This window comes from Geotrypetes seraphini, chromosome 1 (genome assembly GCF_902459505.1).
Source record: "Geotrypetes seraphini chromosome 1, aGeoSer1.1, whole genome shotgun sequence".
Taxonomy (NCBI): Eukaryota; Metazoa; Chordata; class Amphibia; order Gymnophiona; family Dermophiidae; genus Geotrypetes; species Geotrypetes seraphini.
In genome coordinates, this window is record NC_047084.1 from 303186517 (window position 1) to 303207936 (window position 21420).

At 42.7% G+C, this 21420-nt stretch overlaps 1 protein-coding gene across 1 annotated transcript in view; it reads right to left on the bottom strand.

The window, feature by feature from the left end:
- Window positions 1–21420, bottom strand: part of LOC117365117 (matrix metalloproteinase-21-like) — a 79631-nt gene that overhangs the window by 45836 nt on the left and 12375 nt on the right. The window contains exons 3-4 of the mRNA XM_033955096.1: window positions 20235–20634; window positions 5439–6213 (exon numbers count right to left, since the gene is read on the bottom strand). Coding sequence (XP_033810987.1) covers window positions 5439–6213; window positions 20235–20399 — 940 coding nt within the window. The 5' untranslated portion in view covers window positions 20400–20634. The remainder of the gene's footprint in view (window positions 1–5438; window positions 6214–20234; window positions 20635–21420) is intronic.

Genomic DNA, 21420 nt, shown 5'->3' on the forward strand with positions numbered 1-21420 from the left:
TATCTGTCCTTAGCCGCTTTCTGTATTTCTATCTTTCTTTTTTTTTTTTCCTTGGCTGTCCACCACCACCTCTTGTCTGCTCCCCCTGTTCATTCTCCCTTCCTTTTACCTCCCCTGTGTCCTCCCCCACCCCATCACTGCTCACCTTATCCAACAGCAGCCCTTCTCCCTTTATTTTACCTCACCCCTCTTCCTGCTCCCTCGTCCATCAGCACCTGTTCCTGCTCCCCCTGTCCAGCAGTAGGCCTCCCTTCATCCCCCCCTTGTCCATCAGCACCTCTTCCTGCTCCCTCTGTCCAGCAATATGCAGTTCAACACCAGAGAAAGAGAAAAAACACTATACACTTTGGAATATAAAAAGAAAGCAGTGCAAATTTACAGTAAAACTGCATTTTCTGTTAATGAAATTAAAAATAAAATTATTTTTTTCTTCTTTTATTGTCTGGCCATTTTATTCATATTTATCCCAGTTTCTGCTCTCTTCTCTCAATTTTCTTACCAGGGTTTGCAATCTATCTGGCTCTTCTCTCATTCCTGTCTTCACTTCCTCTCCTACATCCATCTCAGACTTTAACCTTATCTTTCATTTTTCCTCCATTTATTTTTCTGCATCTCTATCTGCTTCTATTTATCCAGTTGTTTGTTTTTTTGGGAGGTTTTTTTTCTTTTTTGGTTTTTTTTTTGCTAACTCCTCCCTTCCAGCATCTTCTCTTTCTCTCTCTTCCCCCTTTATTTTCAGTCTTCTAACCAGTATCTGTCTTGCTCCCTCCATCCAGCATATCCTCTCCCCTTTGAGTCGCGGGTCAGGCCTGAGATATGAGGCTGGAAGCCGATTCCTCCCGGAAGCAGTCCTCCATGTTGTTTGCTGGCCGCTGAAAGGAGGGGGGAATGCCGCGGCTGCCGCTCCTGTTCCTGTTCAAAGCGGCCTGCTTAGGTTCATGGGCGGCTGTTTTGAACCTCGCAGGCCGCTCTCCATATGGTAGCATGTTCCTTCTGACACGATCACGTCAGAGGGAACGTGCTTCATGTGGAGAGCGGCCTGCGAGGTTCGCTACAGCCGGCCGCGAACCTCATCAGGCCGCTTCAAACAGGAGCGGCAGCGGTTGGTGCGGGAGGGGGGAGTCGTCGACTTGTTCCGCGCTGTGCAGGCGATCGTTGGCTGGCTGCGGTCCCGGCTTGGAGAGGGCAGGGTGTGCTAGCAGGCGGCAGCCGCAGCTCTGCAGGTGGAGAGCAGAGAAGGGCGCGCAGTTGTCTTGTCTCGTGTGAGGCCAGACCGTAAGCCGCGTATGCGCACTTCCTATGGGTCGCTACAGCTCACAGAAAACGGATGCACGCTTAGGAAGTGCGCATGCGCGGCTTACCATTTTATTATATTAGATTATTTTCTGATTCTAAATCCTCTGTGTTCATCCCACGCTTCTTTGAACTCGTCACAGTTTTACTCTCCACCACCTCTCTTGGGAGCGCATTCCAGGCATCCACTACCCTCTCCGTGTTCTAGACTTTATCCCAATACAATTTAATATGTGAGCATTGGTATAACATGTGTGGCAATGTACCTTCAAATTCCTGCATAGGTTAGAGCCTTCTTTGGAAAATTTAGCAAGTTTATGCAGCGTCCAGTGGGATCGATATAGTAGAAAGTATATTGATTTAAGGACTGGAGCCAATCTAATAGATCTGAATACTCTGGTCCACACTTTCTGCCAAAGCTCATCAACAGCGGAAATGTCTAAAGCCGGATGCCATGCACTCATCATTAGTGATATAGACACAGGTGAAATTTGCCTCAATAAAGTGTACCATTTAGAGGCAACACCTCTAAATATTTTGAAGGAGATCAGGTATTGATTTCAATTTTAGAAGTTCCAGAATTGAAGCACACACAACAAGTTTTAATTGAAGTCAATTAATATATTGATTGGCTGGTAGATTACATTTATCACGTACTTCTTCAAAAGCCAACCATCGATTATTACATAAAAGATCTTGCAGTGTTCAGATATCACATTTTTTCCAAATAGGCCAATTCAAGGCGATGTTATTGATTTTAAAAGTGTTATTGTTCCATTATGAAATCAATGTGGTGTTCTTCCATTTGATTTTCATAATGCCTCTCCTTCTCTCCGCGCATCTTCCCTTCCAGCAACCCCACTGGCGGTGCCTGTCTGGAGGGCCTTTGTGCATGCACAGATGTCAACATGATGATGTCACACATGTGCATGATGCCATTGTGTCGACATCCGTGCACTTCTGGATGCCTGGAGCCGTGGACACTAAGTTAAGTGTGCCACAGCTTGACAAAATTTGCGAAACACTGCTTTATACAATATGTTTTGTTTTAGCCAATTGTTTACTGATCACCTCATCATAAAGTATTGTAGAAGCCAATAAGCCTGGCAAACATATATGTTTATACTCTTTATGCTCATTTGTAAATTCATAATTTTATTACATTAATATATCAAGCATTAGGAAGAGGAAGGGAACAGTATGACAATTCCCTACGATGCCGGCTTTGAATCACTTGCTGAGGCAGATGACGTTACAGTTGTTTTGTGCTCCAACAACCACAGCAAGGACTTCACCTGTGACTATGCCAGCAGTGAACATCTCTGGGGGCAGTGGGAGCAGGGCCTCTGAGTCCCCTGCAGGGGGTAGTTCCTCTACCGTCGAGAGTCTCTCCTAGAGAAATGGGAGAGGGAGAAGGAATTTCTCTGCAAGCTCCCTCTCTCTGTTGGAGGGATCTCCACTTGCAGTATCTTACCCCCAGATACAAAGAAATGAAGCAAAGCTTAACCAGCAATTGCAGCCAACTGTGAATAGTTCCTCTTCCTGAAGAGATTTTGGGTCCTCAGTGCTGTGTGTGCAATGGCTGCAAAAGCCAGGAATAGTCTAAATAAATTCATGTAAACCGTTCTGAGCTCCCTTGGGAGAATGGTATAGAAAATTGAATAAATACATAGTCACTTCGGACAATTTATGGAATGCTATGCAGCTCCATAATTCTTCTCTATGTTCTGTGGTAAAAAAAAAAAAAAAAATTGGGGGTGGGGGTGGGAGTTATCTACCATAATTTTAAAAGTACAGTAGAAATCAATTCTCAAGAGCTGGTTCAACTCACAACTAAGCTGGACTCTCTGGAGGCCAAGGTTAAAGATCTCCAAGAAACTAATGTAACTTTGATAAAAGATTCTGCAAAGTGCGTCTAAAGTTAGGTGCAGTTTGGATGTCCAAGATAGGTGTCCTTTGTAGAATCGCACTCAGCGACACTCAGCACTGTTTAGAGATCCAAATTGTGAGACATCCTTTAGAGAATTGGGTTTTCGGCGAGAGTTAGACGTCCAAAAAATGTCCTTAATGTTATAATATTTTATTATTATGATGTTATTAGAATGTCATTTTTATGGTGTTTTTCATTATAATTGTGATACTGGGAGTTGGATCTGTTTAATGCTTTTATTTATTTCTCTTCTATCAGAGAGAGTGACAGGGATTTGAACCAGCAACAATAGGGTAGAAAGTTGTAGGTTTAACCACTGTGCCACATAATGTGCTAGCAAGCTGCATAGCAATTGTAAAAGTAGGTCCTTTAGGCATTGTAAAGGAGGTCTACTTTTGAGCGTAGTTTGGGTTTCAGATAGACATGAGTTCTATGGATGGAACTTAGGCACAGTTTGGACATCCTTAATGTGATCTGCTAAATAGTTTTCTGGGTTTTTATTTTTGCTTTATTAAGCTCAAAATACATTTAGTAAGCCACAACATAAACAGGGCACATCAAAACAAATATATTGCATGCAAAACCTTTTATTTTTATGGACAGACAGAAATGTTATTTGCTAATTAGAGGAAAACATCCATTAACTGAAGCAGAACTTATGAAAAAAACACAGCTTTAGGTTTCTTGCTAAAAAGCTACCCTTTTTTTCTGACTAAACAGTGCTCCAATCAGCTCATTACTGAAGAAAGAGGTTTTAACCTCTGAAAGCTAATTGAGAAATGTATTAGTCCAATAAAATGACGTGCACTAAATTTTCTTCCCGCCATGCCCCATGCCTCCTACCCAAATGCAAAATATAAATTGGTGGGCTTCCCAAAGCCCTGCCAGATGAAGATCTCTTCCTCTAGGAAAGAAGAGGAGATTTGTTCCGAGATGTTTGGAAGTTGCATAGAAGAAAAACTGTACACTGGCACTGGTAGGGTCATCTTTGTTGTTTGTTTTGAATTTTAAAATAGCAGAAATAAAGTGGAAATAAAGAAGTAAATAAGAAAATGGGTAAATAAATGGGGGCGGAGCATGGTGGGGTGGGGCAGGGGGCCCAGTGGACGTGTACCTAGGGGCCCTCGATTAATTAATCCTGCTCTGGCCTCACCTAGACTCGCCACATATGATTGGCCGCCTGCAAAGCTACATACTATCAAAGATCTGCACATGTTTGCAAAACATGGACATGGACAACCTGGGAGACTACTTTGAAAGATATTAACAGTTAAACAGTTTGTACTTGTACTTTGTTGTTCATGTTGTACACTGTATGCCATACTAAAATGATAATTTTAAATATCCTGTTTGTTGTTTCTCCCCTACCAGAGAACGCTGCACTCATCTCTCATCTGTTGGCAACATTAAGAAGTCCATGTCACACACTTTCAAATGTATATATATTAGATTTTCAATGTTGGTGCATTTTTGAGAGAGAAAAAAGGAATAGTTGCCATGACTTATGAATCAGTATTTATGTGCTATAGCCTACATGTACCCATTATATTAGTGATTAGGGCACTTAGGGGTGTAAGTGCTCACTTTTCTCTGCATTTATGCAAGCAAGGGGCATTTAACTGTGGCCTCTTAGTTACAGAATTGTCCTATATCCTCCAGATTCTGTATATGGCACCTAGATTTGTGAACCAAAATTTGGGCATGCTCCAAGATGCACATGCAAGTTAATTGGCTAAGCAAGCCAATTAATTTTAATAAACTGGTGCTAACAACCAATTATTGATGTTAATTGGCACCCATTAAAGTTTGCATATGAATGCAGTTACGCATTATTCTATAAGGCATGACACCTAACTCTAATAGTGCATAACTCAAAAGGGGGCAGGGCCACAGACATGTCAGGGATGTTTCTATGCGTAACTCAAAAGGGGGCGTGGTCACATACATGTCAGGAAGGTATCCAAAAGTTAAGCACATTGTTATAGATTACTGCTTCAGCATGCCTTGCTTGGGTGCCAACATTTACACCAGCTTTCAGAAGGCATGAGTCTGGTCCCCAAAGTTAGGCATTGGACTCGGCACTATAAATGATTCTATAAAGGGCGTGTGCCCTGTATTAAATTGCGCTTAGCACTGATTTTTTTCCCAGCATCAAATGTATAGAATTCCACCCTCCACCCCATGTCTTTTGTTTTTCAAATTAGTTGTGACTTACCTGTTCCAAAGCCTAGTTTAATATCGATCTCATGCGCTGGGGAGATGATGTCCTCTTCAAAGATCAGTGGCACTACCTCACTCCACATACGGAAGGCCCATTTCAAGATATTCCTCTGTTGATCAGTGGGTAACCATTCACTGTATCCTTCCCCCAGCAGGCGCCATTTTACTTTGGGCTTGGGGAATGCCACTGTTTTGGTGTAATTTCGCAAGGAATCACTTCTTTTCTTCCGTGTGTGCTCCACCAGTCTCTGGAGTAAACGTCCCTGTGCTATTTGCCCTCTGCTAGTAGCATTTGTGGAATTGGTTACTCCTGTGCTGTCAGTTATGTTACTTTGTGCTATGGTGCTCATGATGGTGTTATCAGAAAAATTGGAAATGTCAGTTGTATTCCCAGTGCTGTTACTGTTGACATTTTTACTGTTCCCATTGGCATTTGGCATGCTGGTCCCTTCTTTTGTCTCAGGAACTTTGTGGTCAGGAACTCCACAGCGGGGCGTGATCATGATCTTTTTGGTGGCCTCATCCAAGATGCCAGTAATAGGGAGTCCCTTGGCTTCTTGAAAGCGTTTTAGGGCACTGATAAACTGTGGGCTTTCAGTGGGTTCTGCAGCTTGAGATTTTTCAACATACCCATTCTTAGACTGGCCTTCTGTGAGCACAGTAGAAGCATCTGTAGGGGCCACATCTTTCTTTTCAGGTTGTATCACACCCTCATATCGAAAGGACTCCCATTTCATAGGCTCTATCCAACCATACTTCCAGAGGTATCTCTGTGTGAGAAAGTATCTTTAATTATATGTTTGCTTTTCATGAAAGCACAACTAGAGATGAATGAAATGCATTGGTGATATAAAAAATCCAGCCTATTTCCCCTTCCCCCTCCAGCTGGAGATTTTTATCAGAATTCTCAAGATACAAATTCATTTGCTGTCATTTAACACTACAGGTCTCCCTTCATATTTGCGGGGGTTGAGACCACAGCTGTCTCGTGAATATTAAAAAAAAATTGCAAATAACTTTTGGGCCTCCACCCTTACCCCCTCCCACCCCATGGTCCCCTCCACAGCTTACCTTTAAAGCCTTGGTGGTCTAGCACTGAAGCAGGGCAGATGTGATCTCCCTATACTCCTGCCCTGTCCAGATACGCTATCAAAAATGGCTGCTTCAAGTTCCTGTGTTGGTCTTGCATGACTGCGGGAACTCATGAGACTGATGCAGAAACTTGAGGGAGCCATTTTTAATAGCGGATCTTCACAGGGCAGGAGCTTAGGAAGATCATTCCTGCCCTGCTTCACCGCTAGACCACCATGGCTTTAAAAGTAATCTGTGGAGGGAACCATGAGGTGGAAGGGAGTCAGGTAGGAGGCCCAAAAGGGAGGTGAGGTGGTAGAGATTCATGAATAACTGAATCTGTGAATCCTAAACCTGCAAATATGGAGGGGGAAGTGTAGTTCATTTAAATCTAAAAGCAGCTTCTTCAGTTCTTTAATCATTTAATTCAGTTGCTAATTATCAAAGATGTATTAAGTTTGTACATATTAAATGTAGTCTCAAGTTTTTAGAGAATGACATGGGGACAAAATATGTCCTTGTCCCCATCCCCAACCCATCCCTTGGGCTCTGTCCCCATCCACGCAGGCTCTGTTCCTGTCCCCACCTTGCGGTTAACCATGGGTATCCAGTTCCATGTCATTCTCTACTCTAAAGGAAAGTAGGGGCTGATTTTCATTTGTAAAATAGACTCCAAGTCATTTCCATGGTCCCTTGCAGGAAACTGTGACATATTCCTTTTAGATTACTGAGTCTATGGGTTTCTTTTTGATGGCCATAATTTGTGCCAATGCCATAAAAATGCTCAATAAGCATCATGGCTAGAGTTGGGAAGGAGGAGCAAACAGGGCAGCTGCCCTGGGCCCTACAGCTATAGGAGCCACCATGGTCTAGCATCTCTTCTCCTTTGCCTTTTGTCCAACATCTCCTCCCCTTCCCCTCTCTAGTCTACCTTAAAACATACACTATCTTCACAGAGTTCAACTGCAGTGGCAGCAATTCCATTATGCTACCAATGGCTGGATTTGGCACTTTCCATCTGCATGTGGTTTCCTCTCTGACACAACTTCCAGTTTCCACCTAAGCAGAACATGGCAGAGGGAAAGATCTAGGGCTGGCACCAGGCTAGTACTACTGGACCTTCATGCCTTTGACACCAATGATCAGCAACTTCTACTGCACAGACTCACTGACCTAGGAATCAAGGACTCTGCTCTTCAATGGTTCACCTTCTTCCTATAGTAGAGAACGCAAACAGTACTGCTAGGCCCAACCAAATCTAATGCCAAACCCATTAAATATGGAGTCCTCCGGGGTGCCCTGCTGTCCCCGCTCCTATTTAACCTGTACATCATACCAGTTAGTGATATTGTCTAGAAATATAACATCAAAATCCACTCCTATGCAGATGACATTCAACTACTCCTCCCGCTAGGTGAAAACAGATCTGCCCAACTCACCAAACTCCAACACTGCCTCTCTGACATGAAAAACTGGATGACAGACAACAAACACCAGCTGAATGTTGCCAAAACTGAACTCCTTTGGATCAGAAAGCAAAAACACCAGCCTCACCTGCCCAACACTATCTTGGGATTCTATATTCCTAACAGCAAAGGAACAAGTGTGCAGCCTTGGGGTAATACTGGATGGCCACCTGTCCCTCTCAGCCCACGTCTCGCAGGTGTATCCACCTCCTTCCACTATCTGTGCCAACTAACAAGGATCAAACCATACATCTCTAAACCTGACCTGTCCCAGCTCCTCTATGCCAGCGTACTTTCCAGGATAGACTACTGTAACTCCATATTCAATGGAATAACCACCAAAGAACTCAAATGCCTCCAGCAAGTCCAAAACTCCACAATCTATCTCCTATACTATCTCAGCTACCATGACCCCCATCTCCCCAGCCCTTCATGCAGAACACCGACTACTTGTCAACAAAAACTGTACATTCAAAGCCCTTGTAATGGCGTACAAAACTACATTAGTACATCCTCAGCCGCTCTCTCCACTCCAAAGCTGAGAGATGACTATGCATCACCCAGGAAGATCTCTCCAACTGGAAACGGCATGTAAACGCTTGTATAACCACGTTAACCTCCAACTATGGAACCAACTGCCTGCTCAGATAAGATTGTAAGACTTGTTGATGGCCTTCTGAAAAGCAGTGAAGACTTTCCTCTTCAACTAAACAGCTCTAACCAACAGACTACCATTCTTTCTTTCCTATGCACTCCTTTTCTGCAACAAATTTTTTTCTCAAACTTCTGTAATTTCATCTGCAACTGCTGTGAATGCCTTTCTACATCCTTACATGTTCTTGCTGCTGTGAATGTCTTGTAATTTACTATGAATGTGCTCTTGTAACCTGTTTTGAGCTCCCGGGAGAATGGGATAGAAATCAAAGTAAATAAATAAATAAGTATAAAAGAATTGCTGCCATTGCTGGTGACCCCTGTGAGGAAAGATGTGTTTTAAGATATAGCAGGATAAAAGAGGGGAGGATTTGAGAAAGAGAGAGAGACCATGCCAGACCATGTGCATGGGGATGAGAAGAGAATATAGGAGAAATTAATGGGCTTTTAATGGATGAAGGGGAAGGAGAAAGATATGCTGGACTATGGGAGGAAGGGATTAGCGTAGGTGTAGTGATGCTGAATTTAGGGTGGAGGGAAAGGAGAGCGAGATAATTGAGAATTAGATGAATGGAGAGAAGAGAGAGGGAGAGATGTGGAACCATAGGGGCAAGGAGGGAGGGAAGAGAGATATGCTAAAGCATGGGGGAGGGGAGAGGGAAAGAAAAATGCTGTGAGTGGGAATGAAGAGAGATAAGATAGGAAGATGCTGGGGAGAGGGGAAGGAATGGACAAATAGATATCAAGTTACAAGGATGAAGGAGAGAGAGGAAGGATGCTATGCAACAAGGGTTAAGGTTAAGGGAGGAAATGCTGGGCTACAATAATAAAGGAAGAGAGAAAGGAGATATGCTAAAAATGCTAGAACCATGTGGGAGAGGCTGGGGGGAGGGGGGGAAGTAGAACAAAAGAGATAGACATAGAAACATGATGGCAGATAAAGGCCAACTATCAGTCTGCCCATAAGTAGCATCCACTATCTCCTCTCCCTAAGAGATCTCACGGGCATGTCCCATGCTTTCTTGAAGTCAGACACAGTCTTTGTCTCTACAACCTGTATTCTACACATCCACCACTCTTTCCGTACAAATAAAGTATTTCCTTAGATTACTCCTGAGTCTATCAGCTCTTAACTTTATTCTATGCCCTCGCATTCTGCAATTTCCTTTCAGTTGAAAGAGACTCACCTCATCCGTATTTATGCCATATAGATATTTAAATGTATCTATCATATCTCCCCCTCTCCCACCTTTCCTCCAAAGTATACATACTAAGATCTTTAAGTCTAAGTCTATCCCCATATGTCTTATGATGAAGACCACCAACCATTGTAGCAGCCTTCCTCTGGACCAACTCCTTCTGGTTTATATCTTTTTGAAGTGCAGTCTTCAGAATTGTACACAATATTCTAAATGAGGTCTTACCAGAGTCTTATTCAGGGGCATTAATGCCTCCTTTTTTTTCTACTGGCCATTCCTCTCCCTATACATCCAAGCATCCTTCTATCTTTTGCCGTCATCTTTTCAACCTGTTTGACCACCTTAAGATCATCACATAATATCACACCCAAGTCTCGCTCCTCTTTCATGCACAAAATTTCTTCACTCCCTAATCTATACTGTTCCCTAGGGTTTCTGCAGCCCAGATGCATGACCTTGCATTTCTTAGCATTACTTCATAGCTGCCAAATTTAAGATGAGAGGAGAATAGTAAGTACAGAGGGTAGAAATGTAGTAATGTGGAGTGGATGAAAGATGGAAGGGAAGAGGAGACTGGGGAAGGAATGAGATAGGAAATGGGAGAGCTAGGGTAAGGAAGAAGGAGAGGGAAAGTTGATAGGTAGCTACAAAGTAAAAAGAAGGTAAAACATGAAAAAAGAGTGAAATCTGAGTGGACAGAGGTAGTAAAGAAAAACGTTCCCGTTCCTGTGGATAACCTCAGGAAGCAATCCCATGTCATCCTTTAGTGTCTACCTCAACCTCAGTCTTTCTACATCAGCATTCTTCAATGCAAGGCTTGAGGGTCAGTGGTGGTGCCCATTCATATCTGATTCTACCCTTTCTCCTTAAGAAATGACATGGAGAAGGTTTCCCACGGTTATCCGCATGAATGGGAATAGTGATGAATTTTATCACCTTGTCATTCTCTAAAGAAAAGGGAGTAAAAAGTTAAAAGGGAATGATCAGTCTGACAGAGATAGATGTTGGAAGGAAATAGAACAAGATAGGAGAAGACAGAAGAAAGGAGAAAAGACAATTGGACAGCAGCCACTAGAAAGTGAATTAGCAGGAGACAAAAATGTCTCAGTAAGTAAAAATAAATGAAGGAGACTGTGAATGAGGCTTTTGATTGTCAATGTTTAATATACTAGGTTCAGCCTGGAAAATTAGCTTAGTGAAGTTCGCAGGCTCTCCCACTAAAGAAACTGTTATCTCAGAAGTCATCTAGTTTTGTATAACTCCTCTGACAGAAGAACAGACTATTCTATTACACAGAGCAATAAATAATGTTTTTTCATGATTATAAAGCAATTAGATATGTGAAGCATTTAGATAATTTACGTAGCACGTAGACAGTAAAAGGAAAATTCTGTATAAAGTGTTTAAAAAGATAGGCACTTATAATAGAAGCACCTATCTCTTGTCAATCACACTTAGGGCTCCTTTTACCATGCTGCGCTAGCGGTTTTAGCACATGCTTAGCGCGTGCTAAATTGCCGTGCGCACTAAACGCTAATGACAGCATTGAGCTGGCGTTAGTTCTAGCTGCGTAGTGTGGGTTTAGCACACGCTAAAATTCTGCGCATGCTAAAAACGCTATCGTAGCTTAGTAAAAGGAGCCCTTAGGCACCTATTACAAAATCATGGCTAACTTAAAACTTAGACACCTGTAATATAGGGCAGGCATTTAAAGGCCTACATTATAGGCACCTAAGTCCTTTAGAAAATGGGGCTTATCGGCGCCTAAGTATTTCTCCACCCCTAAATACAGCTACTTTGGAGTTTGCCACTGTTAGGTGCCATGCGATAGGCGCCAGTCTTTTGTAGAATCATGCCTAAGACAGGCACCTATCATTCAATTATTTTTTTTTTCAGTTATGAGTTTATTAAAGCATCAGAGTTAATATCGCCATGACTGGTGATTAAAAAGAGCCTAAAGCGGCTTCATAAAAGGGGGCCTAAGTTAATTGCCTATCTTTATACACCTCATATAATTTCCCTGTAAGAGTCAAAATAGTGTTTGAGAGAGGATGTTACAATATTTTACCAGAAGTTTTGTTTTGGGTTTCCAGCTCAGTTGGCTTGTTTTGGTCTTGGCTCCATAAGCCTTCATTTAATCAGATGCCATAAATGCAACTGCCTCTGGAATCTGGCTAATGTGAATCTTAAGTCTTGCCCCTGGCACGGCCAGCGAATGATGCCTATGACTTCTCCTAAGAATGTGCATTCATTAGCCTGCATTAGGTTCGTTAGCATGTATTAGGAATTTATAGGGGAATTCTGTAACTGGGCACAGTGTTTCTGTGTCACAGACATGCACATATAAATATTGTGCCAGAGAAAAGGGACCCCAGCTCAAGGACAGGGAGGTAAGAAGTCCACCTATACCAAAATCCTTAGAATATATAGGGAGGCCAGGTTAATACAATAGGCCTAGGAGATATAAGGCTTTAGAAAAGAGGATGAGCCCATATAATCCACGGGAAGCACTGAAAAAAAATGAAGTACGTTTGTTTACCCTGGGGAAGGGGGAAGGGAAGAAACTTCCTTCAGAACAGACAAAAGGGAAGCATCTGGGAGGTCCCATAGAACTTAGGGAGGGGTTGTGTAAAACTTTTTTGTCCAATGGAAAACCTTGAAAGGGGGAACCAATCAGGGAGATTGTCAGCAAACAGTGCTTTTAAGGGTTCTTACCCCAGGTGGAAGGAAGAAATGGTAGAGCTTTCAGAAGAGTCAGAGATGGTTTGAGGAGGCCGAAGAGGATGAACCTATGGCTATCACTGACTTGGACAACCAAGAAGAAATGGAGTACAGACTTGGGAAGTATAAACTAGTTTTGTTTTTTGTCTTTGGTGAAAATTGTGTGGGAAAAGGAATGGGGACTTGTACACTGCCTTTTTATGGGTTGGGCATTCAAAGCTGACATTCAAAGCGGTGGGCACTGGAGGATTAAGTGACTTTCCCAGGGTCTCAAGGAGCATCACTGGGATTTGATCGCACAACCTCTGGGTGCAGAGGCAGCAGCTCTATCAGTGAGCCACACCTTCCCCAAAAGGCCAGCTGCGGAGGCAACTGGTTGTGAAAGCAAGTAGGTGATGGCCTTCCTCCCTTTTTCTTGCTTATGTTCCATGTGCAGAAAAAGGGTTTTAACAAAGGAAAGCTTAGATAGTTCTGGGGGTTTTTTCTTTCTTTCTTTAATTGGAAAACTATTGAGAGGAGGTTGACTCCTTTTCAACATATTCATAGGGGATCTGACTCAAGGGCTTCAAGGTAAAATAACACTATTCGCCGATGACGCCAAACTATGTAATATAGTAAGTGAATGCAGTTTACAGAATTATATGGCGCAGGACCTGCTTACATTGGAAAGTTGGTCCTCAACCTGGCAGCTAGGCTTCAATGCTAAGAAATGTAAGGTCATGCATCTCAGAAGCGGAAATCCATGCAGGACAACCTTCTTGAACGGAGAAACTTTAACTAGGACTTCAGCAGAACGAGATTTAGGAGAAATCATCAGTGCAGACATGAAAACTGCCAATCAAGTGGAGAAGGCTTCATCCAAGGCAAGGCAGATATTGGGTTGTATCAATAGAAGTTTCGTCAGCCGTTGTACAGGGCCATGGTGAGACCTCATCTGGAGTACTGTGTGCAATTCTGGAGGCCACATTACAGTAAAGATGTGCGCAGAATTGAATCGGTTCAGCGGACGGCCACCAGGATGATCTCGGGGCCCAAGGGTCTCTCGTATGAAGAGAGACTGAACAAATTGCAGCTCTACACTCTCGAGGAACGTAGGGAGAGGGGAGACATGATCGAAACATTTAAGTACCTCACGGGACGTGTCGAAGTGGAAGATGATATTTTCTTTCTCAAGGGACCCTCGGCCACAAGAGGGCACCTGCTCAAACTCAGGGGCGGAAAATTTCATGGCGACACCAAGTGTGCGCTAAATTGCCACGTGCGCTAGCCGCTACCGCCTCCTCTTGAGCAGGCGGTAGTTTTTCGGCTAGCGCAAGCTAAGCCGGTGCGTGCGCTAAAAACGCTAGCGCACCTTCGTAAAAGGAGCCCTTAGATTGAGAGTGTTGGGGGAGAGGCATTACTTAATTTGCATAGGCAGAGAAGGATGCCTAATTTGCATGTGCCTTTCTTTGTTAATAGAATTGTTTTGCCAAATTTCAGCACAGAGAGAAGATGTGCATGCAAATAAATTAACGAGCCATTACCAAGCAATTAATTGATGTTGATTAATTAATGCAGTTAATCCCAATTATTGCCAATTTTCATACACATCTGTCTGTGTGCTATTGTATGAGACTGAGTCAAACACAACAAAAGGAAGAAATACTAAATACTTCTTAATATGGAAGTGTGAAAACTCAATAATGCAATAAACAAACAACGTACTTCCCAGAGTAATACACACAATTCATTTCATTTAATAAACTTTACATTTAGGAAGAATTTGTGCTCAGAGACATGGAGGAAAAAGGTTTTGGGGGGAATTTTATTCCCCCTTTTCCTCCATGTCTCTGAGCACAAATTCTTCCTAAATGTAAAGTTTATTGAATGAAATAAATAGTGTGTATTACGTTGCTTGTTTATTGCATTGTATAAGTCTGGGTACCTGAATCCCCTAGCGCACACCTCAACAGGAGCCATGGCCAGGGTAGGGATAGGGGTAGGAAGGTTCTGGAAAAATTGTATGTGGTTTTACAGAATAGTACCATTTTCACATCCAAATGCTAGTTCTTTTGAAGGAGCTGAGGAGATTAACTCAGAGCTGAAGATAACAGTGAGGGGGATTTTTGTGAGTTTAATCAAGTGATATACTTTTTAAGATCTTCATTTCCATATTATAGGAGCATGCTTAGTGCCTTGCATTTTTGTTAAGGTGGCATTTTTCTTTTCTTTTTTTCAGGAGTTTGTTTGCCCTGACGCAGTATTCGAAACATAGCTATGTCGGCAAATGGCTCTTCCATGCTGAAATAAGTTAAGTTCTGCTATTTTTGAATATTTCAGTTTAAAACACAAGAATTATAAAACTAATTTTTGATAAACAAAATGTACTTGGCTAAGATGAACTCACAATGCTTTTTGGACGTAGGAGGAAGTGATAATTGACCAGGTTTGTCTGTATGAACTTTTACTGACAATGGTCACATCTGAGAAGTCCTTAAAAAGAGCATTTAAGTTGGTACAGTAGGACATATTTGTGTGTGTGGCTATGAGTTGGGTGCTGGCATTTATACCAGGTTCCAGCTGGCATAAATACCGGCACCCAACTTTGGGTGCAGTAATAGGCACTAAGCGCTATTCTATAATGAGTGCTCAACCTAAGCACCCCTTATGGAAAAGTGCTTAGTGATTTTCACTCATCTAATTAGGCAACGCCTATGTCGGACACTTAGGGCTCCTTTTACTAAGGTGCGCTAGCATTTTTAGTGCGCGCTAACCACGCGCTAAATGAAAAATACTAACGCAAGCTCTATGAAGACATTAGCATTTAGCGCGTGTGGTATTGTAGCATGCGCTACGCGCATGCTAAAACCGCTAGCGCACCTTAGTAAAGGAACCCTTAATGACAACTAAGTCAACCAGGCCTATAACTACACCTACTTTTTTAACATAGGTGTCCTTAGGCGTCCTTAGGCGTGGAAGGGTACCTCCAATTAGGCGTCACTAGGCGTCCTAAAAGTTCGGCAATGAACTCTTAAATTGTTTTAATTTTTTTTTTTTCTTTTATTGGCTGAAAACCAGTGCGGTCAATTACCACGTGGATTGAGACAATTAAAAATATAAAAATTAGGCGCAGATCCTGAACTTAGGTGTCGCTAGGCGGCTGCAATTAGGATGCCATTTATAGAATCTGGCCCTTAGTAACAATTTTTTCTGGCACTGATTTTCTGGCACCACTTATAGAATTTCCCCCTTAATCTGTACAAGTGACTGCAAAGCAACTAAGTGCTATTCTGCAAGGGCCTGCCTAAGTGGCATAGTGATGAACTGCAGAGGAAGAGCAATAAATGTAAAGAGAATGGGAGGGGCACAGGCACCACTTACAGAAGACAGTAAGCTATTATACATGCAGTGGTGTAGTAAGGGGGGTCGGGGAGGCGGTCTGCCCCAGGTGCCATGTTGGTGGGGGTGCTGGTTCCCCTCTTCCTCTCCACTCCTGCCTCTTCCCACTCCTTCCCTCGCCTCACGCATGCCCCCCTCCCCCCGTACCTCTAGATGTTCACCGCCGCATGCTCCTTGCAACTGTGATATTTCTCCCACTGATGTCACTTCCGGGTGCCGCACATAGGAAGTGAACATCAGCAGGAGAGATGATGGGGTTGCAAGGAGCATGTTTAAGTTCTTGTTGCTCGCAACGGTGAACAACTAGAGGTACAGGGGAAGGGAAGGGGGGTGAATACAGCAAGGTGGATCAGGGAAGGACCTGGGGGAGGCAAAGATGAAGGCGGGGTAGGGGCGCCATTGCCCCGGGTGCTTCTTGTCCTCATTACGCCACTGGGTGCATGTGCCATTGCTGCATTTAGGCATTCACAGTTACAGCAGGTCTTTAGCTGGTGTAACTGCAAGGCCTAGATTTTTGGCATGCCAATGCTGGATTACCCAAGCATTCTATAATAGAATCTGGTTGATCAGATGTCATTATGAAATCAGTTCCTACTACATAACATTGAAGCACCTGCAAGGGATGCCCACTTACAGAATTACTCCCTTTGTGCATGCAAAATCGATTTTGTGCCCATTAACCTATAAATTAATATGTTTAAAATTGATTGGCACATATTAAAAAGCTAGAATGCGCATCAAAATTATTTAAATTAAAACATCTGTAATTATCACCTTACAATTGAGAAAAAGCTTTAAAAAATCCAAGAAAAGATCCATATTATATCTATCTAAACAAATTATGGGATTTGAAAATTTTTTTTGTTATCATCTAAGTTAAGGGTAGAACTAACCTCTGAGCAGTGTTCACCCCCTTCTCCCCCCCCCCCCAAGATGTTTAAAAAAAATCTATCACTGTTAATTAATTTAAAGAGAAAATGTCCCTTAGTCAGAGCTCACAGAGAGTAAAACTATAAACATAAAATCTGATTGCTTAATGCAGTGTTTTTCAACCTTTTTTGGGCAAAGGCACACTTGTTTCATGAAAAAAATCACGAGGCACACCACCATTAGAAAATGTTAAAAAATTTAACTCTCTGCTTATATTGACTATATATAAAGTAATTCTCTTGAATAGGAATCAAATAAACACAAAGAAAGTATTTTATAATTACTTTATTACGAAATAAAAATTATAAAAATTATAAAATACTTTATTCAGTGCGAAACCTGGGCCTGTTTGGCTGAACACAAAGCTGATATTCTGGCTGGAATCGAAGAAAGACACACACGTAGCTCTTCGTCAACAGCTCTCAGTCTCTCTCTGTATTTGGTTTTTATAGCATACAAAAATAGACAAATATACCCTCCATCCTTTTTATTAAACCACAATAGCAGTTTTTAGCGCAGGGAGCTGCGCTGAATGTCCAGCGCTGCTCTTGACGCTCATAGGCTCCCTGCGCTAAAAACCACTATTGCGGTTTAGTAAAAGGTGACCATATTGTAAAATATAGACAGCAGATATAAATTCAGAACTGTGCATAGTAAGTGAAGGGAAGTTTTCATCTCTGGGAATTTACCCAGTTAACTATTAAGTTATTTGGGCAAATTCCTTTGAAAACTGTGGTAATACTGCCTCCACTTTGCTAAATTTAAAATAAAATCATTTTTCCTACCTTGTCTGGTGATTTCTGGTTGCACTTTCTTCTTCTGACTGTGCATCCAATCTTTCTTCCCTTCTATCAGCCTGTATGCTTTCTCTCCTCCACACCTCATTCCCTCCCCCAACTTTTTCTTCCTCTCTCCCTGACCTTTCTTTCTTTTTCTCTTCTTTCCTTCTGTTTCCCTGCCTGCCCCCTTTCTTTCTTTCTCCCTGCCGTTCCCCAAGCCACTGCCACTGCCGCTGCCATCGGGGAACAGGACCCACCAATGGATAACAGGCCCCAAAGCCGACGCGGACGCATGCTCTCCCTGACGTCAATTGTGCAATCGGAGAGGAAGTTCCGCCCAGCCAGGCAGCGATTGGCTGGCCCGAACTTCCTCTCCAACTACAGAATTGACGTCGGGGAGAAGAAGACTTATCGGCTCGATAGATTAGATCGCCAAGACAAAGTGAGTCCTGGGTGATCGACTCACTTTGCCTTGGCGAGCTACTGGCGCCCCTGCCTCGGGCCCCCTGTCAGCTCCGGGCCCGGCGGCCCTGCGGCACATCAGGCAACATCTCGCGGCACACTAGTGTGCCGCGGAACACCGGTTGAAAAACACTGGCTTAATGCATATAAAGCTCCACATGGGGGCAATGTTTTTAAACTGCTGACTGCTACAGACAGATTCTGAATATCTTTGTCAGCTGTGGTCTTGGAGCTTAGTTAATAGGACAAAGATAGGATTGCCTTTTGTGTGGTCCTTTCTGTCCAGTTTGTTTTTGAGGCAGAAGTATATGCCTGCATAACTGCTGGCTGCTGACTCTACCCACAGACCTTCCCAGAACTATCTGGACAGAGGTACAGTACTCACACTGCAAAATAAGTGCACTGTGTACAATTGAAAAACCTGTTGACTGGGGTTAAGCAGGTAGGAGCCTCTCTTGCTTTCTTAAACTCCATTTGAATGTCAACCCCATAGCTTATAACTTTCTTAAAAATAATAGCATTTAGGGAATTTTGGGGAGAAAGGCGGGAGGTGATCGAGTGGAGATCAAGAACTTTATACAATCTATATATATAAAATCGGAGGTATGTATGTATGTGTGTGTGTGTGTATGTGCCGCGATCACGCAAAAACGGCTTGACCGATTTGAACGAAACTTGGTATGCAGATCCCTCACTACCTGGGATGATATGTTCTGGGGGTCTCGCGGCCCACCTGCACACGTGGGAGGAGCTACAAACATAAAATCAGATTTCACCCATTCATGTCAATGGAAAAAATGTAAAAAGCTGCCATTCTCACAGTAATTCAAAAACGGCTTGACCGATTTGAACGAAACTTGGTATGCAGATCCCTCACTACCTGGGGTGATATGTTCTGGGGGTCTCGCGGCCCACCTGCACACGTGGGCGGAGCTACAAACAGAAAATCAGATTTCACCCATTCATGTCAATGGAAAAAATGTAAAAAGCTGCCATTCTCACAGTAATTCCAACTACCTGGGGTGATATGTTCTGGGGGTCTCGCGGCCCACCTGCACACGTGGCCGGAGCTACAAACAGAACATCAGATTTCACCCATTCATGTCAATGGAAAAAAAGTAAAAAGCTGCCATTCTCACAGTAATTCAAAAACGGCTTGACCGATTTGAACGAAACTTGGTATGCAGATCCCTCACTACCTGGGGTGATATGTTCTGGGGGTCTCGCGGCCCACCTGCACACGTGGGCGGAGCTACAAACAGAGCATCAGATTTCACCCATTCATGTCAATGGAAAAAATTTAAAAAGCTTCCATTCTCACAGTAATTCAAAAACGGCTTGACCGATTTGAACGAACCTTGGTATGCAGATCCCTCGCTACCTGGGGTGATATGTTCTGGGGGTCTCGTGGCCCACCTGCACACGTGGGCAGAGCTACAAACAGAAAATCAGATTTCACCCATTCATGTCAATGGAAAAAATGTAAAAAGCTGCCATTCTCACAGTAATTCCAACTACCTGGGGTGATATGTTCTGGGGGTCTCGCGGCCCACCTGCACACGTGGGCGGAGCTACAAACAGAACATCAGATTTCACCCATTCATGTCAATGGAAAAAAAGTAAAAAGCTGCCATTCTCACAGTAATTCAAAAACGGCTTGACCGATTAGAACGAAACTTGGTATGCTGATCCCTCACTACCTGGGGTGATATGTTCTGGGGGTCTCTTCACCCAAGAATTTATATGTTCTTGCTCCTGGAGGTGACACTAAAAATGTTGTTTATAATCACGTTTTGCGTTAGTTGTATTGTAATCATTTTGTCAAATATTTCACATTATAATTTGAATATTGTACTTTTTATTAAGCTGTAAAACAATAATTTCATTCACCACTATAAAGTATCTTTATTTGAATCCATTTACAGTGTTATTGCTATAATGAAATACCCATGCAACGCCGGGGCATCAGCTAGTTTACTCTAAATCCTTAATAAATCATTTTATTTTTTGCTTCCAGAGGGTGATCAAAACACGCCTATAAAACAGAAGCCACCACATAAAAAATCACACGAGGGATCCTAGTTAAAGGAAGATGAAATCCCTTTTAGGAGCTTTGTGTTGATGAACTCACCAGGGCAAATTTAGGGGTGACAACAATCTCCACCTGCTTCTTGGGCCTTTGTTGGATATTCGAGCGATCTCGATTATGGTAGACCTTCTCGCCTTCTGTCAAATGCCAAGAGATGAGCAGGTGGCTGAGCAGGAAAACTGTCATGATCCCGCTGTGGAGGATCATTCTACTTCTGAATTCAACCAAAATGTCAACAGGCCACCTTAAATGGAAAAAATTAAATGATGGAAAAACACAGTCGTCTTCAGGAAAACAAGGGGCTTGGAGGATAGCCTGGGCCCCTTCTGTCCTTTCGTTATTTGAAGAGATGCTACTAGCCTCCGTCTGTCTCTGTTTCTCGATGTGAGAAAGAGTAGGATGGTCAGGAGAATAGTGTTGTCAGTTTCAGTTGTTTATTAGCCTATAAGGAAGAATTTGCGTACAGTTAATATTGACCTCATTTTCTAATACTCAACCAGCCTAAACTGGCTATTTTCTAAAATACAATTTTAATAAATGTGAAATATGCAATACTGACACAATAATATCACTAAGGGGCCTCTGTACTAAGTTGTGTTAAATCTGGCAGGTTATTATATAGTGATTTAATTCACTAGTAAGGATTTCTGGTGGCATATGAGCTCTCAGGAAGACCTGATAATGGTTTTACTATCCATTTAACATAAAGGAATAGCCTCGGGTAGCAAAATGCATAGTCTAGCACAGTGGTTCTTAAACCTGTCCTGGGGGACCCCCAGTTAGTCAGGTTTTCAAGATACCCCTAATGAATACGGGCTCATAATCAAAACATCAAGACATCCAAAAACATGCCTAAGCTGGCACTTCACCATCCTAATTGACAGGACGATAATCAAAAACCCCTTTCCTTGACATCTAGTGAGACATTTCTCCCACTGTGCATCCAGAACTCTTAGGGGTCTGTTGGAAGAAGTGTTATGGGTGGCGTTTGGGTAGGCACAGGCTCTGGGCAGGTTTAGACTTAGACATCCTGCAGGGATAATCAAATGTTTTGGCAGACGTCCTGGATGGAACTTATACGTTTTGAGTTAGACCTGTTTTAAAAGGGTATGTGTTAAAAAGGAATCCCAAAGTGGCCAGATAACCACTGCAGAGATAAAATAAAGACCCCCACACACTTCCCCACTGCTCACTGACTCCCTCACATGACACAAAGATCAGAATACAA